This window comes from Cherax quadricarinatus, chromosome 42 (assembly GCF_038502225.1).
Source record: "Cherax quadricarinatus isolate ZL_2023a chromosome 42, ASM3850222v1, whole genome shotgun sequence".
NCBI classification, from domain to species: domain Eukaryota; kingdom Metazoa; phylum Arthropoda; class Malacostraca; order Decapoda; family Parastacidae; genus Cherax; species Cherax quadricarinatus.
This window is the reverse complement of record NC_091333.1, coordinates 1,219,658-1,239,122: the sequence shown is the minus strand read 5'-3', so window position 1 is coordinate 1,239,122 and position 19,465 is coordinate 1,219,658. Positions and strand designations below refer to the sequence as shown.

General features: G+C 39.0%; 2 protein-coding genes across 4 annotated transcripts in view; one reads left to right on the top strand and one right to left on the bottom strand.

Annotated features, from left to right (window-relative positions):
* Positions 1–458: 458 nt before the first annotated feature.
* Positions 459–7,804, top strand: LOC128695573 (actin-3). The gene is made up of 3 exons (XM_053786264.2): positions 459–617; positions 5,820–5,967; positions 6,132–7,804. The coding sequence occupies exons 2-3, from the start codon at positions 5,842–5,844 to the stop codon at positions 7,134–7,136; spliced, it is 1,131 nt and encodes a 376-aa protein (XP_053642239.1). The 5' UTR covers positions 459–617; positions 5,820–5,841; the 3' UTR covers positions 7,137–7,804.
* A 7,137-nt stretch (positions 7,805–14,941) lies between these two features.
* LOC128695570 (acyl-coenzyme A thioesterase 9, mitochondrial) overlaps positions 14,942–19,465 on the bottom strand; it is a 41,355-nt gene continuing 36,831 nt past the window's right edge. For all 3 annotated transcript variants that reach the window (XM_053786259.2, XM_053786260.2, XM_053786261.2), the window contains exons 11-13: positions 18,950–19,100; positions 17,071–17,172; positions 14,942–16,700 (exon numbers count right to left, since the gene is read on the bottom strand). In XM_053786259.2, the coding sequence (XP_053642234.2) occupies positions 17,072–17,172; positions 18,950–19,100 (252 nt within the window). In that variant the 3' untranslated portion in view covers positions 14,942–16,700; position 17,071. The remainder of the gene's footprint in view (positions 16,701–17,070; positions 17,173–18,949; positions 19,101–19,465) is intronic.

Below are 19,465 nucleotides of genomic sequence, written 5' to 3'. Positions count from 1 at the left end.
AGGCCCTGATCCACCATTAGGCCTGGTCACAGACCGGGCCGCGGTGGCGTTGACCCCCTGAACTCTCTCTAGCTAAACAGGAAACTTTATTCCGAAACGTTTCGCCTACACAGTAGGCTTCTTCAGTCGAGTACAGAAAGTAGGCAGGAACAGTAGAGATGTGAAGACGATGTAATCAGTCCATCATCCTTGAAGTCGTAGATTTGAGGTTGTCAGTCCCTAAGCCTGGAGAAGAGTTCTGTTCCATAGCATGAAACAGTCAAACAATAGTAATACTACCTCTCCTACTACTATTCCTAATACTACTACTACTAATAATAATGTTTCCAGTCATTTAAGTCGTGTACCATGGAGCGCCATTATGTTGTGGCGCCTCCAAGGTTCTCTGCAACACAGACAGAATACCTCAGCTAGAGGATGATGGTCCATTGGGGTTGTTTATCTCGAAGTGCTGTTCTTCATAAGTCATCAGCCTACTGATATAACACAATGTGCCGGCGTGGCGTGTATATACGTCACAGATAACAACAGGTAAGAGAACCAGCCGGCCGCCCGGGTGGTCAGTCACACACACGACACCAACGAGTCAGCTCCTGCAACTTCCGTCTCTCACTCTGGTAAGACTCGAAGATCTGACTCGTTCGTAAGATTTCGATAGCGAATTATTAATTGTATACAACACAAGCAAAACTTGCATATATATTGTCGTTACTTGCATTATCGTTAATAAGTAAGTTTATTTAGGAACAGGTACACATAAATACAATTATCAAACCTAGTAATATGTGTAAATTACTTAGGATAACCCAAAAAAAAGTCAAGTCAGTGACTTGACTTTTTTGGGGGGTTAATATTTGCTAGGAAGAGTTCATTTGAATACTTTTCTTAGGATGATACACAATAGGCTATACTTCGACAACTTTTTTTTTTCTTTTTACTCCTAAATATTGTTATGTGTCTTTCGAACATAATTTGCTTAATGGATAATTAGAATATGAATCCCTCAAGGAACTGACGCCTGTGAGGGGCTTTTTGATCTGAGGAATTGGACCTGACTTACCCTTGGATCGAACCTGATACCTCCCATTCCCCCAGCTGACCCATGAATGTAACAATAATAATTATTAGTAGTAGTAGTAACTCTCAGAGTCTGCTGAGGTAAAAAAGGCACAATACTGTGACTGGAACAATACACAAATAACCCGCGTATAGGAGAAAGAAACTTGTGACGACGTTTCGGTCTGACTTGGACCATTAACTAGTCGTGTGTGACTAGTTAATGGTCCAGGTCGGACCGAAACGTCGTCATAAGTTTCTTTGTGAATGAATGGTTTACAAAACCGACAAGTTGATAAATGACACTTGAGCAACATTTTGATATCTTTACTCTGGAAACGTGTCGCCACACTGGCTTAACGTTTCGCCACAGTGGCTTCTCCAGCCCAGTGCAGAAAAAGGCGGAGGAAGCTACAGTAGGGGCGTAATATTATGCCACTGTGTGGCGAAACTTGTCCAGAGTAAAGATACCCAAATGTTGTACTAGTGCCTCATAAGTTTCTCATATGTGAGGGTTATCCAATTCAAAAACCAAGATGGCGAGTGTCTCTACTTTTTTTCGATAACATACTTCTTTTAAAAATACAATATAGGGCATCTATTTACCTCTAAATTACCGTATTTCCGGAAAATATATACAGTATTTTCCACAAGGGTTATCAGTGTAAGAGTCTGCTGATTTTATTCGATGCACTATAGACATGTGGCCCTTCCTACATGATAGAATTATAGAAGGCAGACTGAATAGTGTCGGTCTCCTTCAGTCAGTGAAGTTCTTTTCTCATTACTGTTCTCAAAATGCTGACTGACAGCCCAAGTTTGTAATCTATTCCTTTCCTGGAATTCTTGCGGCTAAGGAAAATAGTGTAGCAGTGAAATAGTCGTAGTTTACTGAGTGACAAAAATAGTCATAAATTTGGTCTCCCTTTGAAAGTTATCCCAAGATCAACTTTCCCCCTACCTCTATGGGTTCATGAAAGGTAAAAGTGTGCAGAACTGTATTTCCACCTTTCTCACTGCACACACCTCTACTAGTTTTACCACTTTTCTTGATCTAAAATCTGCATTTGATATTGCAAACAGAACCGTTATACTACATGAACTAGCCAAAATGAATATTGGTGGTAGCTTACTCTGCTGGATAATAGGATACCTGTCAAATAGAGTATCCTCTGTCCTTGACCAAGGCTTCAGAAGTGATTCTAAAGAAATGTCTTTAGGTACACCGCAGGGAGGAGTTCTTAGTCCCATGCTATTTAATATTCTGATTAATGCTCTCCTAAATGCTCTACCTGCCTCACCTAAACATATAGCTATAAGCTATGCTGATGATATCATGATCCATACAACAGGGCATAAGAAGATGAATACCATTCTTAATGAAGTTCAAGCAATTTGTAATCGACTAGGCCTCATAATATCTTCCTCTAAAACAAAGATATTAACAAGCAAACGACATCCCCCACCCATCTATTTGCAGGGTGAAATCATTAGCTACGTTAAAACTTACAGATATCTTGGTGTAGATGTACCCTTTAACAAATCCACTATACCACAACTAAACAAGAAATGTAAAGCTAGGCTAAATGCTCTCAAAGCTGTTGCTGGCTACAATCCCAACTATGGTGCTAATGTGAGAATCGTGAGAATGATGTACATAGCCTATGTTAGGTCCTTAATTGATTATGCTGCTCCCATGTTGATATTAGCTAGAGAAAGTTCCCTCCGACCCTTGGAGTTAATGCAAAATGAAGCTCTCAGGACTATTCTTGGCTGTCCCAGATCTACAAAAGTTCTTAACATGAGGAAGGAGCTTGGTATTTCTAGTATCAGTGATAGGATTGTTGAAATTAACACTGTACTCGGTATTAGAATGTTGAGAAACGAACCAGACACTGTCACAGTGAATCTTACCAAGTGTCTAGAGGTAAATACACACAGATCTAAATGGATTGTGAAAACGTGCAATTGCATTAAGTTTTATAACCTGCATGAACTGTATCACTGTAGGCAACAAGAGCATTTCACCCCTCCATGGAAGATGTGTTCATTTAATATCACATACCTACAAGTCCCTCCCAAGAAGCTCATTGCTAGTAATCCCTTCCTTAAATCTCTTGTTAGAGCAACTGCTCAAGAAGAAATTTTTCGCCTAGCTGGTAGTAATAAGTTATCACAAGTTATATACACTGATGGATCTAAACAGGAGTCTTCTGGCAGGGCTGCATCTGCTCTTGTTGCCACCTCCCTAGTTAAGAACGATAATAAATTTGTTGAGTTAGGCATAAGAATTAACTGGGCGTCTACACTGCAAACTGAATTGTTTGCAATCCTAATGGCGCTAAAGCTAACCTATGACACTGAGCTTGACTCTATCATCATTACTGATTCTATGTCATCATTGAAGGCTCTTGGCTCATATAATGACTCCAACAACATGCTCATTGGGGAAGCCAGGTATAGATACTCAAAAATTAGGGACAAAGGAATTAATGTACAATTGCTATGGATCCCATCACACATTGGATTACTCCTTCATGATAAAGTTGATATGTTAGCCAAGAAGAGTATCCAGAAGGAGAACGTAGAATATAACTTTGGTATAACTGTGTCTAGCATTAGGAATAATATTAGGAGAGAAGTAAATAATGAAGATGATTGTTATAGGAATGCAGTTAGAAGCCTGAGTAGATCTATAACCCACTATGATAACATGAACGTAGATAAGTATGTTTATGGAGCAACTTGCAATGTGAACAGACTGACTGATGTTGTAGTGGCCAGGCTTAGGCTTGGTTACAAGTACTTCTGGCAGTTTGGGAGACACACAGATGATGATCAAACTAAATGTAAATTATGTGATCAGGCATATGGTCACTCTCTTGAACACTATGTGCTTAATTGTCCACTTATTGAGGAATACAGAGACAGACAGTATAATAACCTATGTGACATGTCAAGATATCTTATTAATGAAAATAAGATACCAGATATACTAAGCAAATTTCCTAAATTTGCTTGTAACAGATAAGTGAACTATAGATATGTAGATATAAATCCATATGTATTCCCGTTAACCCTTTGGGGCCTAGTTCCTAGGCCTTTTGTGTATCCACATGCTCTCGCGCTACCGTCCACAGGATGGATATGGGGTGCACAATAAACTAGCCACTTCGGTGGCAAAATCTAAAATCTAATCCCAAGAGACGCTACAAACACACCACTGGGGATGCAAAATAATCTAAATATGTGTAGATCTGTCAAACCAAAAATGCACGAGACCAATGGAGGTTCCTTGATGCTGGTGAAGGGCTCTTGATCTAGGGAATTGGATCTGTGCTCCGGTTCCCTGAATTGAGTCTAAATACCTTTCGTACGCTCCCCCATGATTATAATAATTAAAAGAACCTGAATGAAAATTTGCAAGTAGGCCTTTGCTTGTAACAAGAGTCATAGTTTTCTTCAGTCAGGTTTTTTCAACAATCACAGTTACCTCAGATCGCTTTTTTTTTACATGATTCCCAGTACAATCTTGGGTAGGGAAATACGGTTTGTAGCCTGTTAATATAAATGTACGGTGATATGTTCAGCTGTTACTTTGAACCTGAAGAAACAACTAGAGCAAACAGTTGAGACTATCACAATAATCGAAGCTCTCATTTTTATAATATATTATTTTAAATAATAAAAATGTACAGAGAACCTTCACGGCGCGCATAACGGAGATAAAACACCTCAATTACTGGGAGCGCTTGAGGTTCCTAAACCTGTATTCCCTGGAACGCAGGCGGGAGAGATACATAATTATATACACCTGGAAAATCCTAGAGGGACTAGTGCCGAACTTGCACACGAAAATCACTCACTACGAAAGCAAAAGACTCGGCAGACGATACAACATCCCCCCAATGAAAAGCAGGGGTGTCACTAGCACGTTAAGAGACAACACAATAAGTGCCTCCCAGCATACATAAGGGGGATTACCAATAGACCCCTGGCTGTCTTCAAGCAGGCACTGGACAAGCACCTAAGTCGGTACCTGACCAGCCGGGCTGTGGCTCGTACGTTGGATTGCGTGCAGCAAGCTGTAACAGCCTGGTTGATCAGGCTCTGATCCACCATGAGGCCTAGTCACAGACCGGACCGCGGGGGCGTTGACCCCCAGAACTCTCTCCAGGTATACTGTGAGTATTTCTGACGGAGATTCTTAAAATCCCAGCTTGAAAAATATTTTTCAGTCTTGGATATGACTGGTTAAAATAAAGGAGGATGGTATATTTACTTATTGTTGGATTCTCCAACTTCTGACGATGATTCGGTCTAGAAATCATATGGTCTAAAAAACTATTTCCATCTCGTGTGGTGGAAGCAAATAATATATATTGATGTACTCTCGTGGCTTAAAATATTATGTAGTTTTACATTTTACCATATCCAACTTAGTTAAGAAGCCTTACTAAAATAGTTTAATGTTATCTAACGTATATAAGGCCAGTAACTGTAGTTAAAATAATTGTCACAAATGAAAAATATCTTAAAAAACAATACAAATTCGGTTTACTTGGTAAAATCAAGTAACCAAGTTGTTAAATACTATCTGAACAACATAATAGAAACCCATTTAATGTCTGTAAAAGTTTACTGTATTTAGATTTCCAGAAATGTTGGTATGGTAAACAGTAGATTAAAATAAATGAAATATCAGTGAATCTAATAAATTTACAACTGACTAATTTTTTTATATTAAATTATATTTCTAATAGTTAACACCACACCACCACCAAAATGTGTGACGACGAGGTTGCAGCTCTGGTTGTGGACAATGGCTCCGGTATGTGTAAGGCTGGTTTTGCAGGGGATGACGCCCCCCGCGCCGTCTTTCCCTCTATCGTCGGTAGACCAAGACACCAGGTCAGCTCTTGTTAATAAAAGTGTTGATAACAATAATAATTATTTATGTTCCAAGACAGCACATTTGTGTTATAAAGATGCGCTCCTGGAAGTGTGCAACAATATTAAATACCAACATTGAGCAAGAGTATCTCAACCAAATGTTTTTGTTGTCTTTCCCTCAGGGTGTGATGGTGGGCATGGGTCAGAAGGACTCTTATGTAGGTGACGAAGCACAGAGTAAGCGAGGTATTCTGACTCTCAAATATCCCATTGAGCATGGAGTTGTTACTAACTGGGACGACATGGAAAAGATCTGGCATCACACATTCTACAACGAGCTGCGTGTGGCTCCTGAAGAACACCCAGTTCTGCTGACAGAAGCTCCACTCAACCCTAAGGCCAATCGCGAGAAGATGACCCAAATAATGTTCGAAACCTTCAACACCCCTGCAATGTATGTATCAATCCAGGCTGTGCTCTCCCTATACGCCTCTGGTCGTACCACTGGCATTGTTTTGGACTCTGGTGATGGTGTATCACACACTGTTCCCATCTACGAAGGATATGCCCTTCCTCATGCTATCTTGCGTCTGGATTTGGCCGGTCGAGACCTGACAGACTACCTGATGACCATTCTTACTGAGCGAGGTTACACTTTCACAACCACAGCAGAGCGAGAAATTGTTCGTGATATCAAAGAAAAGCTGTGCTATGTCGCCCTCGACTTCGAGGAGGAGATGGCTACCTCAACTCAGTCTTCATCCCTCGAGAAGTCCTACGAACTTCCCGACGGTCAGGTTATTACCATTGGAAACGAGAGGTTCCGCTGCCCTGAGGCTCTCTTCCAACCTTCCTTTCTTGGCATGGAAAATGCTGGAATCCACGAGACTACATACAATTCCATCATGAAGTGCGATGTCGATATCCGTAAGGACTTGTACGCCAACACTGTGATGTCTGGCGGCACCACCATGTATCCTGGAATTGCTGACAGAATGCAAAAAGAAATTACTGCACTTGCACCATCCACTATGAAGATCAAGATCATTGCTCCTCCAGAACGTAAATACTCTGTATGGATTGGCGGTTCCATTCTTGCTTCGCTCTCTACCTTCCAACAGATGTGGATCAGCAAACAAGAATATGATGAATCTGGCCCATCTATTGTCCACAGGAAGTGCTTCTAAGAAAGACATACACCTTGACCTTTATCAATAACACCAGCACTGCAATAATAATTTATGAATATCATGAAAACATGTTTTTATTAAAATTTATTAATAGTCTTATCATGATAATTTTTCTCAGTTGAAAACATTGAACCTCGAATGAGGATTCAAGTTTTGCTCACATTTTGTTTCAGATCGGTGCTGATATATATCATTGTTCTTGCATAATTTCAGTTGTCAACACATTGTCTTGTAACACAGAATAGGTGCTGATAGGTATTTTTAGAATTAAATTATTCGAGGATGAATGAGTGCAGCATATACAAAGTTTATGCTGAATAAACATTAGGTAATTCATTGGATTCTTGAATATTTCTGTGAATTAATGATAGTGGTTGTATCTTCTACGTTAGTTTACACACTAGTAATTTGTTATATACATACATCGTTTACAAATAACATGTTCACTAATATTTCCTAACCAGTAATACATATATTTCCAAAAGTTGAGTGTCAACACAGTTTTCGTCATATCAAACTGCATCTCTTGATACAATCGTTTGATTAAATAAATGTCCATGCCGCAAATTTTAAATATAACATAATCTCATACACCTTTCCTTACGACTCATTTTCTAATCATCAGAATTTGTACGAAATAAATTTAAAGTGTATCAATATTCCAAGTCTTGTGTTCTTCATAACATTATATTAAAACTTCCCCATTTATTAAAAGAAAAGTGGAAAGTTTCCTATGGTAAATATATGACAGTCATCTTCATTTAGCGCTTAGTTCTGATTAAAATAATAGTAATAATAATCTTCATTTATAAAAGATAAAATGTTCGCAAATGAGCTACGGTATGTTCACATATCCTTGTATTATGAGTCCAGTTTATCTCTACATGGTGAACTACAGCCTGCTTCCAGTGTTGCTCCTCTTTAAGGGGGGCTCCTTGTGGTAGAGGCTATTGGTCTGAGGAATTGGACCTTTTGGTCTTCTTCAGACCGAACCTAATTACCCCCAATCCCCCCTTCCCTATCCCATCCTTCCCCTCACTTTCTTCCTCTCCCCATCCATCCCCTATCCCTTTCCTGTTTTCAACCTTTGGGGTTCTTCCCTCAGGCATTCTAGTTCCTAGGTGGGGGAAAGGGTACCGTGGTTCAACCCATTCCATTGAGGTCCTTGGTGGTGGTGTAGTTTGTCGTGGAATCTGGATCAACTGGGGATGTGTCATTCCCTCTCCGGTTCTCAGGGGCGGCTTTGAGTGTTTTTCGGGTGACGAGTGTATTTCTGGAGGCTGCCTGTCAGATTCTGGGAAGTGGTGGCCGAAGGAGGTATGCTTTGTGGCGGGTATCCGGTTGCCCTCTCTTTTGTCCACCGAGGTGGCATGGTAATTGTGAGGTTGCTATCCCAGATTGCTGGTTGACTGGCATGAAGGGCAGGGTATGGCATGGGTTCCATGCTGCATCTGCACTACTTGTGGTGCTGGGGTTCTCTTGGGCGCGGAGGGGGATTTACGGCCCTTTCATTCCTTCTAGGAGCTATTCCCCCCTTTTTTGTTATTTTTTTCTTTTGTTTTCTAAAAAACAAAAAGCTGTGGCATAAACGTGGAGTCCTTAATCCATGATTATTATTATTATTATTATTATGGGGGAGCGCTAAACCCGGAGGATTATACAGTGCATGGGGGGGGATAGAAGGCATTCAGACTCAATTCAGGGAACTGGAGCACAGATCCAATTTCCTAGATCAAGAGCCCCTCACCAGCTTCAAGGAACCTCCCTTGAGGGGCCCAAATCCAAGAACCAGCTCCTCCCGGGCCCCTTTCTGCTACCACAGCCTGTTCCGACTCTATCGACATTTGACCATTCTTCGGACGTTTCTAGTGCCCCTGTACCTTCTGATAGTGCTGTTTTGTCAGCAGCTCCAGGTGCTGAGGTTCCACCTGACTCCTTCGATACATCGGACCTCTGCACTTCTTTGACTCTGCTTTCAGCTTCTCCCTCTGCAGTGCAACGATTCTCGGATCACACGCCCATCTCAAGTCGGACCAACTCCGGTCCCACACCTAAACGACCAAGGCCATTAACTGATGACGCTTGTATTACTTCTCACTCTGCCCAGAAAAGACCGGCACGACACTCGCTTCCCTTACACGCTATGTTTCAAAGTACACAATGGACTAAGTTGACTCACAAAATCGTAATGACACGATTGCAAACAAACCATACCCCGGCCGGGATTGAACCCGCGGTCAGAGAGTCTCAAAACTCCAGCCCGTCGCGTTAGCCACTAGACCAGCTAGCCACAATAAGATTCATCCAACTAGGTATATTTCTACACCATAGGAAGGTTAGCACAGGCACCACTGTGACCACAAATGCAAGTTTTTACAGACAAATCTCCAGCTAGCGTGGCCGTGACGAACTCTAGCTCAAGTCCCTTCACTGCCATCAACATGACTCATGAAATCGTAATGAATTACGATTTCGTGAGTCATGTTGACGGCAGTGAAGGGACTTGAGCTAGAGTTTGTCACGGCCACGCTAGCTGGAGATTCGTCTGTAAAAACTTGCATTTGTGGTCACAGTGGTGCCTGTGCTAACCTTCCTATGGTGTAGAAATATACCTAGTTGGATGAATCTTATTGTGGCTAGCTGGTCTAGGGGCTAACGCGACGGGCTGAAGTTTTGAGACTCTCTGACCGCGGGTTCAATCCCGGCCGGGGTATGGTTTATGGACTAAGTTTTTTACTCTACAACCGACATCTACTGACTTTCTTTCAGATAATAGTATCGGCAAGGCACTCCTACGCCATGTTTGTCAAAATATTTCATTTCATGCTCTCAAGAGCATTGCACGCATCATCTCGGTACACAATATTAGCCAAGCCCACAGTCTTTCTCTCCTTACCACAGTAGTTGCTATCCCTGTAACAATTAAAAAATATCACTCTCGATTCTTGTAGCGGTACCGTCATTCTACCTCATACCATTGTTCAACATAACTTTCAGACATGTGGTGATGACATTCTTGAATAACTTGAACTCCAATACCTCCCAATTCTCAAAGTAGACACATACGTATGTAGTATATATTTCATTGTACCTGTATGGCTCACGAATCCCTGAATGTGATACAGTCAGATTTTTCGGCCTACTGTGTGATCGCCGGTTGTCTTGGAAACCTTCACATTACCTCTCTAAAAGCAACTTGCTATAGCCGGCTGAACCTTTTTAAAACCCTTGCTTATCTTTCATGGGCAGATCGTTGATCCCTCCTTCGACTGCATTCAGCCCTAATTTTATCAAAGCTAGATTATGATAACCAGATATATTCTGCAGCCTCTCCTGCAATTCTTTCTAAACTTGATCCCATCTATCATCAGAGATTACGTTTATGTCTAGGTGCTTTTCACTCCTCACTTGTCAAGAGCCTCTGTGCAGGAGCAAATGTCCCATCCTTGAACGATCATTGTGATGCTCATTGCCTCCGCTATTTTGCCCACTCTCATGACCTTCACAATCCTTCTACATACAGAATAGTAACCAATCATTAGCAGAAGTCCATCATTTGTTCGCCGCCCATTTACTTCATCCCTTTTCTCTTTGTTCAGTCACTCGTCTATTCTTCAATTGCCCCCTTTATACATTCATCTAGCATTTAACTTTTCACTTCCCCCTTGGGAAGTTCCGACAGTTAGTGTCTCTTCTTCCGCACTGCTATGCACAAAAGCCCAAATCCCTACAGTTGCTTCTCGCTCTCTCTTTCTTAATCACTTGCAATCTCATTCTCATGCCATTGCAGTGTGCACTGATGGTTCTAAATCCTTTGATGGTGTTGGGTTTGCAGCAGTGTTTCCTGACACTGTGATGTGAGGTCATTTATTAAACTTGGCTAGCATTTTTACAGCTGAATTGTATGCCATTCTCATTGTAATTATCCGTATTGCATCCATGCCTACTTCAAAGTTTAGAATTGTCTTGGACTCCTTTAGTGCTTTGCAAGCTATTAAAATATTTGATTCACCTCATCCCCTAGTTCTTCGTATACAACTTTGGTTACACCGCATTACTAGCAAAAATAAAGAAATCGTTTTCTGTTGGGTCCCTGGTCATATTGATGTTCAGGGCAATGAGCAGTCTGCAGTAAATGACCTCCCAGTTTCATATAGAGGTAATCTCTAACCACCTTCCCAACCACTGGCAACGATGTTGGTTTGACATGCTTCATAACAAATTACATTCTATCAAACCAAGTTTAGGTTTCTGGCCTTCTAGTCATCAATGCTGAGGTTTATTATTATAATCAGAAAGAAGCGCTAAACCTACAAGGGTCATACAGCGATGCCGAGGTTGAGAGACAACACTCTCCTGTCTTCGCACACCCATCTCACTCATGGGTATCTCATGGAGCGGCACTGTTGCACTTTGTGAGAATTGTCTGGTTCTAATTTCAATTTCCCATATTCTATTGGACTGTCCTGTCAACGAGCACACGGAATTTTCCTCTGACTTCGTCACTACTCTTATGCCCATACTTTATCTTCCCTCCTTGCTGATGGACCCACCTTTAACACAGACTCCCTCTTTGACAGCAACCAATTTATTGCACAAACTTTGATAATACTTCCTTTAGCACTCCTCATAGCCCTTCCTAACTCTACCTTTGTTGTCCTCTCCACCCTTGCTCATCCTTTGATCCTGGATCACTCCCTGCTCTGCAGTCAGTACTGTATGATACTAGTGGGTTTAGTGCTTCTTTTTTATTATAATAATAATAATCTGGTTTCCATTCTACAGAATGGATATTAATGCATCAAAGAACATATAAAGAACGACAAAATTAATCCACTGCACAAGGAAGCTTTCAAACAGAGGGGTTTTTTAGTCCTGAACTCACACTCGCTTGAAAGATATGGAATGAGAGAAGATATAATTGAAGTATACAAGTGAAAGACAGGAATAAATAATGAGGATATATATGAGGTACTGAGGATATCTAACAAAGAATAAAAAAAAAATGAATTCATGGATAATTTTAGATTTGGAAAGGGCACGAAATAAAATTGGCTCTGCAGTATTGTTGTCAATGAGCAAAACAATCTTACCTTAAGGGACTCTCCTCTTCCTTGGATCAAACCTGAATGTCTTCCATTCCCCAGGCACTGTAAGACTCCCTATGGGCTCAGCATTTCCCTCCTAGATATTTTTTTTTTTTAACAAGTCGGCCTAGATATAATAGCATTAATTATTATTGTTATTATAATCAGAACTAAGCACCAAACCCACAAGGGTTAATAGTGTAATAGGTTGCCGAATAGTTATCAAAGCTAGCAGCTCAAGCAACTAAAAATAAGTGGGACAGATATACAAGAGAGAAGGGCTGGTTTGAGGTCCCTCATTGCACAGGCCAGTAAACCTGCTGCAATAATCTTCTTATGTTCTTATTGATCAAATCACAGTCTAGTATTTGGTCAACTTTTTCATCACCGGTGCATTTGAAAAATGGTTCTTGTGCTAATGTGTACTATCTACAAAACCATCACAAAGCTGTTATACATGCAGTGCCTCTGTGAAACCTGTCAGGCTGTGATCATGGTCAAATACCCTTTGATTGACTGAACCATTTAAAGAATGTGTAGAATCAATTTCTGGTCTCTTCAGTAACTAGACTCCCATTTTGAAAGCCCTACTTCAGTGTACTGTACCTGTAGACAGTTTATGACTTTTTGGCTGATACTGACTTATTGTGCAAACTCAGACTTTACTTGTTACCTCATGAGCTCACCCTTCAGACTGCTTCCCTTTACTGATAGCATCCCCTCAGCCTTGCAGCACTGGGTTTGGCAAATTTTTTGTGAAAATAATAATAATAGTAAGTAGTTGGTTATTGATGCTGTTTAACTGAGTTTTTATGAGGATAATGAGGCTCATGTTAGGGTTTGCAGGAAAGAGGGAGATTATTTTCCAGTAAATATAGGCCTTACACAGGAATGTGTAATGTCACCATGGTTGTTCAACATATTTATAGATAGGGTTGTAAAATAATTGAATGCTAGGGTGTTGGGAAGAGGTGTGCGATTAAAATATGTGGAATCTAAAACAAAATGAGAGTTGTCACAGATGTTTTTTGCTGATGACTCTGTACTTTTACGAGATTCTGAAGAGAACTTGCAAAGGTTAATAGATGAATCTGGGGTGTGTAAAGTTGAAAGTGAACATAGGAAACAGCAAGGTGGTGAGGGTAACAAATGAGTTAGATAATGAAAGACTGGATATCAGATTGGAAAGGAGTATGGAGGAAGTGAAAGTGTTCAGATATTTGGGAGTGGATTTGTCAGCAGATGGATTTATGAAGGATGATGTTAATCATAGAATTGATGAAGAAAAAAAGCGAGTGGTACTTTGAGGTATCTGTTGAGACAAAAAACTTTATCCATGGAGGCAAAGAAGAGAATGTATGAGCATATAGTGGTACCAACACTTATATGGTTGTGAAGCTTGGCCTGTAAATGATGCAGTGAGGAGGCAGTGGAGACGTTGGGTCTAAGCACAGTGTGTGGTGTAAATATTATGCAGATAATTCATAGAGTGGAAATTAGAAGGAGGTGTGGAGTTACTAAAGTATTAATCAGAGGGCTGAAGAGGGGTTGTTGAGGTGGTTTGGTCATTTAGAGAGGATGGAACAAAGTAGAATGACTTGGAGAGAGTATAAATCTGTAGGGAAAGGAAGGCAGGGTAGAGGGCGTCCTAGGAAAGGTTGGATGGAGGGGGTAAAAGGGGTTTTGTGGGTGAGGGGCTTGGACTTCCAGCAAGTGTGCATGAATGTGTTAAGAAAGGAATGGAGATGAATGGTTTTTGGGACATGGTGAGCTGTTGGAGTGTGAGCAGGGAAATATTTTGTGAAGTGATTCAGGGAAACCAGTTAGCCAGACTTGAGTCCTGGAGGTGGGAAGTACGATGCTTGCATTTTAAAGGAAGGGTTTGGGATATTGGCTATTTGGAGTGACATCTGAACTGTTGTATCTGAGTGCCTCTGCAAAGACAGTGATTACGTATGAAGGTTGAAGTGTTGAAAGATGAAGTTTTTTCTTTTTGGGTTTTTCTTTCCTTTTGGGTCACCCTGCCTTGGTGGGAAATGGCTGACACGTTAAAAACAAAAGCTACTCATGAGAAACTGCTAAACCCATAGGGGTCATGCAGTGCATGGGAAAATTTAAACTGATCCTAAGAAAAAAAGAAGAGGGAGGGTCCAATTTCTTCGATCAAAAGATCTTAATTGCACAAAGGCATCCCACCATCCTTGCAGATTCAATCAAATACTGTATAGTGAATAACTGTCAATATAAAACACAGATATAAAGTCAAAGCAACTGTTACCACTCATTGCCAAGTAATTAAAGAGAAAATGGTATTTATCTACTAATATGGCTTGCCAGAGTAATTTTCAAATCAGGAAACCAAAATTTCCTTCATTGCATTCAGGTGAAGCTAATTTTTTTAATTTTCTTGGCTATTAACCTGCAAATCTTACTGAAGCCTTTTGATGTTTATGTTAACTATAATTTTCGAATTCTTCCTCAGTAAGCCATGCGTGTTGCAAGGGGTCACCCTGCCTCGGTGGGATAAGCCAGTTTGTTGAAAGAAGAAGAAATGTACTAAAACATCACATAAAAACAACTACTGTAGCTTCAGTAAACTCTAAATACTGTAGCATAATTTACTTCATATGAACAAATCTGATGAATTATTTTTCTAATTAGGCACATGTTAAGCTCATATTTATTATTTCACTAATTTTACATGTAAAGTACAACTAAATAATTCAAAAATTTATTGAAAAACTACTTTTATAATTACAAAATAAATTTTTATTGGCGTTATAATATTATGCAAATTCCCCAATATGTATTCAGTGAATTGTGCATTGATCTAGGTTTAGTTAGGTTACATTAGGTGCAAGAACACATGTACAACTAATACAATATTTTACTGTGGCAATGTTTCACTCTCTAGGAGCATTGTCAAGCCACTACAAACATTACAGGGATACGAGAGGGTATATATAGGTATTAGAATTATATTTAAAAAGCATAATCACTGCAGTAAGCTATAACTTTACATCTCACTCTGTTGCCTATACATATATACTTTCTGTGTTCATATTGTGTGTAACAGCTTGACAAAGCTCCTGGAGAGTGAAATGCTGCCACAAGAAAATATCATATTATCTGCATGTGTCCTTTTAGCTAACATATATTGTCTGTAATTCTACCAACAATGTTGCAAGTTAGGTTACATTGAGTTAGGTTGTGTTATGCTAGGATATGTTTGGTTACCAAGGAAAGCTTTCTTCCTATTTGCCCAAAGTATAACTGTTTCTATTACACAACCCACTTAATATTGGAAAATGTACAAAATATACTATCATTTTTTTTTATTAACACATCGGCTGTCTCCCACCAAGGCAGGTTGGCCCAAAAAAAGAAAAACTTTCATCATTCACTCCATCACTGTCTTGCCAGAGGCATGCTGACACTACAGTTATAAAACTGCAGCATTAACACCCCTGCTTCAGAGTGCAGAAACTGTACTTCCCTCTCAAGGAGGGGTATTAATGTTGTAGTTTTATAACTGTAGTGTAAGCACACCTCTGGCAAGACAGTGATGGACTGAATGATGATGAAAGTTTTTCATTTTTGGGCCACCCTGCCTAGGTGGGAGATGACCGATGCATTAATAAAAAAATGATGGCATATTTTGTACATTCTCCAATATTAAGTGGGTTGTGTAATAGAAATTTGTATCTTGGGCAAATAGGAAGTTATATCAATAAGTTGAAAAACCTGGAGATAAAATAATATTACCTTTTATTGTAATTAACTAGTATATATTTATACTTATAATCATCTCCCACAACTTAATCCTAACATACTGAATATTGGTACAGGGTATAAAAAATTTATACCATAAATGGCCTTGGCAGAGCTACTTGTAATATGAATATATTTAATATCTTCCCATAATAATGTTCTCAGTTTTTATTGCTGCATCACTGTTAGAAACTGGTTTTCATTACAGTTAATAAAATGTGAGATAAAAAAAAAAAGTAAAATCTCCATAGATTTTGTATTGAATTTATCTTCCTTTGATACCTAACCATATTTCAAGTGTATCTTGAGTCATATGCCTACACCAACTCACCATTACACAACAAATTATTTTTTCTTTAAATACCCAACTGCATATATTACAGTGTATTCACATTTTATTTTTACAGCATAACTTATCTTCAATCAGCCTGTAGCTCACTTCCTAACCATCACAATACATTAGTTTTTTTTATTAATTTTTTTTAATATTTAATTTACAGGCTATGAGCTGTTATCCTACCTTAGCTTATTTCAAAGCCCAGTTCTATCTTAGGTTTACTACCACTCTCCCTACCTCCTCCCAAGAATCTGACCCACAACAGTTAGCTAGCACCCAGGTACCTACTGAGTGCTAGCTGAACAGAGTCAACAGGTGCAATGTCCCCATCAGAGTGTAGTCTCAGAAAATCCCGAGTTGCACCTTCTGAAAAATAAAATCAACATATAAAGGTACTGTGCTACATTCAGAATTTTATTTACAGTACAGTACTATTCCACTTCATATCTCAAGTTGCAACAAAGTACAAAGTTTATCATCTTTATCACTATAGGAAATTAAGTGAAGATAATAATGATCTTTCTTAAGATCATTAACCAGTGACTGAGCTGATATCTGCTTTATACAGTCTTAAAATAATATGTGTACAATATACCTCCTGTTTACACACACATACACATGCTAATGTGAATAGCAATAAAATTTCAATATTCATATATTAAACTTTTTGTAACATTAAATACTTTATAAAAAATGATTTTCTTATTTTTTAAAGTTGTAGAATGCACAAAATTACCTTAAACTAAAGTGTCTGAGGCCTTGTCCGCTTGGCCATAAAATTTGTGGAGTCCTCTCACCAACTGGTAGTGGCGTCGACCATCCAAGAATAACATGGCTTCTATAATGGCAAGAAAAAGATGTGAAATAAATAAATAAACACAAAATGGACAAGAAATAACACACACTGTACAAGATTTCCTGTGGTGATCCAATTCTTGTGGATGTTTAGACATTTACAGTGCTTATCAATAAAGTATGCTGCATGGAAGGCACAGACACAATCCAATGTTCAAAGTAATATCCTACTATGGCACATTTGTCCATTAGCAAAAAGTTATACATGTACTGGCATGACAACTCAAAGTGGGATGTCTCAGTATTCCTTGTTACTACTGGCTGCATCCTAAGTGCCTTTTGGGCTTGTGTGATGGATGGTTTTGCATCCTTGGTAACCCTACACTGTGTAGTTTTGACTTCCAAGTTTGCTGGATATTTTGGCTATTGACTCGAGACAACTGCAGAGATCATTAGAGTACATAAGGCAGGCCATCAAACAGAAAATAGTAGAAGTCAGCAATGTATGTGAGTTTCCAGTGAGGACCTGACTGCATTGGTTCCTTGAGGACAGTGTTCATTACATGCCCACACCAAAAATATGTCCAGGAAAGCCCAGAAAATCATCCTTACTTATGTTAACAGTAATAATTACATACCAAGAATTTGTCTGTTATCATTTGCCTATATCTTTCACTCAGTGTGGTGCAAGGTTTTCATGCAAGACACTTCTTTCTCACACCGTGAAACCTGTTGTTCAATGGCTCTGTGATTGTGAGATACCCCTTCTTTGATGATTGGCCAGAAAATTCACCAGGCTTAAACCCCACTGGGAAAACTCTGGGCTGATATAGGGAGATTTACTAGGGAAAGGATATCAGCCCTCTCCAACAGCCGGAGAATGCCATCTGTGAGTCACGGGAGAATTTACCCCTTGAAACTCTGGAGAATGTGTGCTAATCACTTCCTAGATGGTTGAAGGATATCCTAAAGCACAAGGTATGACCTATTTGGTGGCTGTGATTTTAGAGGGGGGCTAACATATTTTAATGATGAGCACCGTATCTCCAGTTCCCTCAACAACTTCTATCTACTGCTGATGCTGCTTCAATTATTTTTACATCAGAAAATAACAGCACTGAAGTATTTGCAAAAAGACATACAAATAGTTTTCTGGTAAGTGCATTCTTTGCAATTTTTTAGATAATATATTTGGGATTTTAAATAAAAGTTCTGTACTTTTTAACTGTCATTAACATTATTACAGATTTTCTGGAATGAAACAAAATCTCCAAGTCCTGGCATGTCTCCAAGCATACAAGATTCTCTGCTGCTTGGCTCCCACACACTAGATGTTTTATTGCAGGGAAATATTATATACTATAACTACATTTCTGGGGTGAGAGTGACTGGTTGTTTACAGGAAGTTTAACAGAGCCTAAAAGTTTATAAGAATAATAAGCAATGAAGAAACTACAGACAATTTTATGACTCTCCATCTATATTGTGATATCTCTTTAGTCTTCCTTTATTTTACTCTATAAATTTCAAAAGTTTTCTAGAGATTAGTATACAATCCCTCCTCTTCCCATCCATTTGAGAGTCATCCATTTCTGAAATTATGTAAAACTTTGTTGCATTATCCATTAATACCCAACTCTCACCACACTGCTGCTTATTAATTACATAAACAATTGCTCTATAAAACACCCATTCCTTAAATGCACTAGTGAAAACATTTAGTATGTTTATACTAAATCCTAAACACAAATACAATGGATGGGTAATACAATAATGCAATGTTAATTGATGGATAGTAATTAAAAACACTAATAAATTACCATGATATGTCTTGGGCAATACAAATGGGACTGGTTGGTTAACTTCATAAGTGAAGTGGAAGATATTTGTGAGATTAATAGATCCTGTAGTTGGATCCATCACACTCGCTTTCGTACTGATCTGAATATGATGTCCTTCGGTATATACAACCTAAAATTAAAGAAAATTCTGTTATGAAATTATAGGGAACACAATTTGTTTTCTTTATGTTTCTTTAACCTCCTAACTATGGCATAACCAGAAATTAAAATTCCTGTGTGTGGAGCAAGATTTTGAAAAATAGTTTTTTTTAAGAGATTGAAAGAGTACATTTTTATACATCGAAAGAGACTGATAAAGACTTAAGAATTTAAGGCGTGCTGAAGTTCTTAAAAAAATGGTCACTCATCGGCAACAATGGTGTAAATGCACCAGCAATATTTACATTTCACAATTTATTGATGCCAAATTATGATCGCTTTTTGTTTTTATTTCTTTTAATGTTCAAGACTATGTACACTAGTTTCTTATGATAT

What these genes read in the sequence shown, in the direction of transcription:
- LOC128695573 (XM_053786264.2), top strand. Translation starts at nt 5,842, where the DNA reads ATGTGTGACGACGAGGTTGCAGCTCTGGTTGTGGACAATGGCTCCGGT. An exon ending in TCGGTAGACCAAGACACCAG is followed by an intron (nt 5,968 to 6,131) that starts GTCAGCTCTTGT and finishes TCTTTCCCTCAG; the next exon opens with GGTGTGATGGTGGGCATGGG.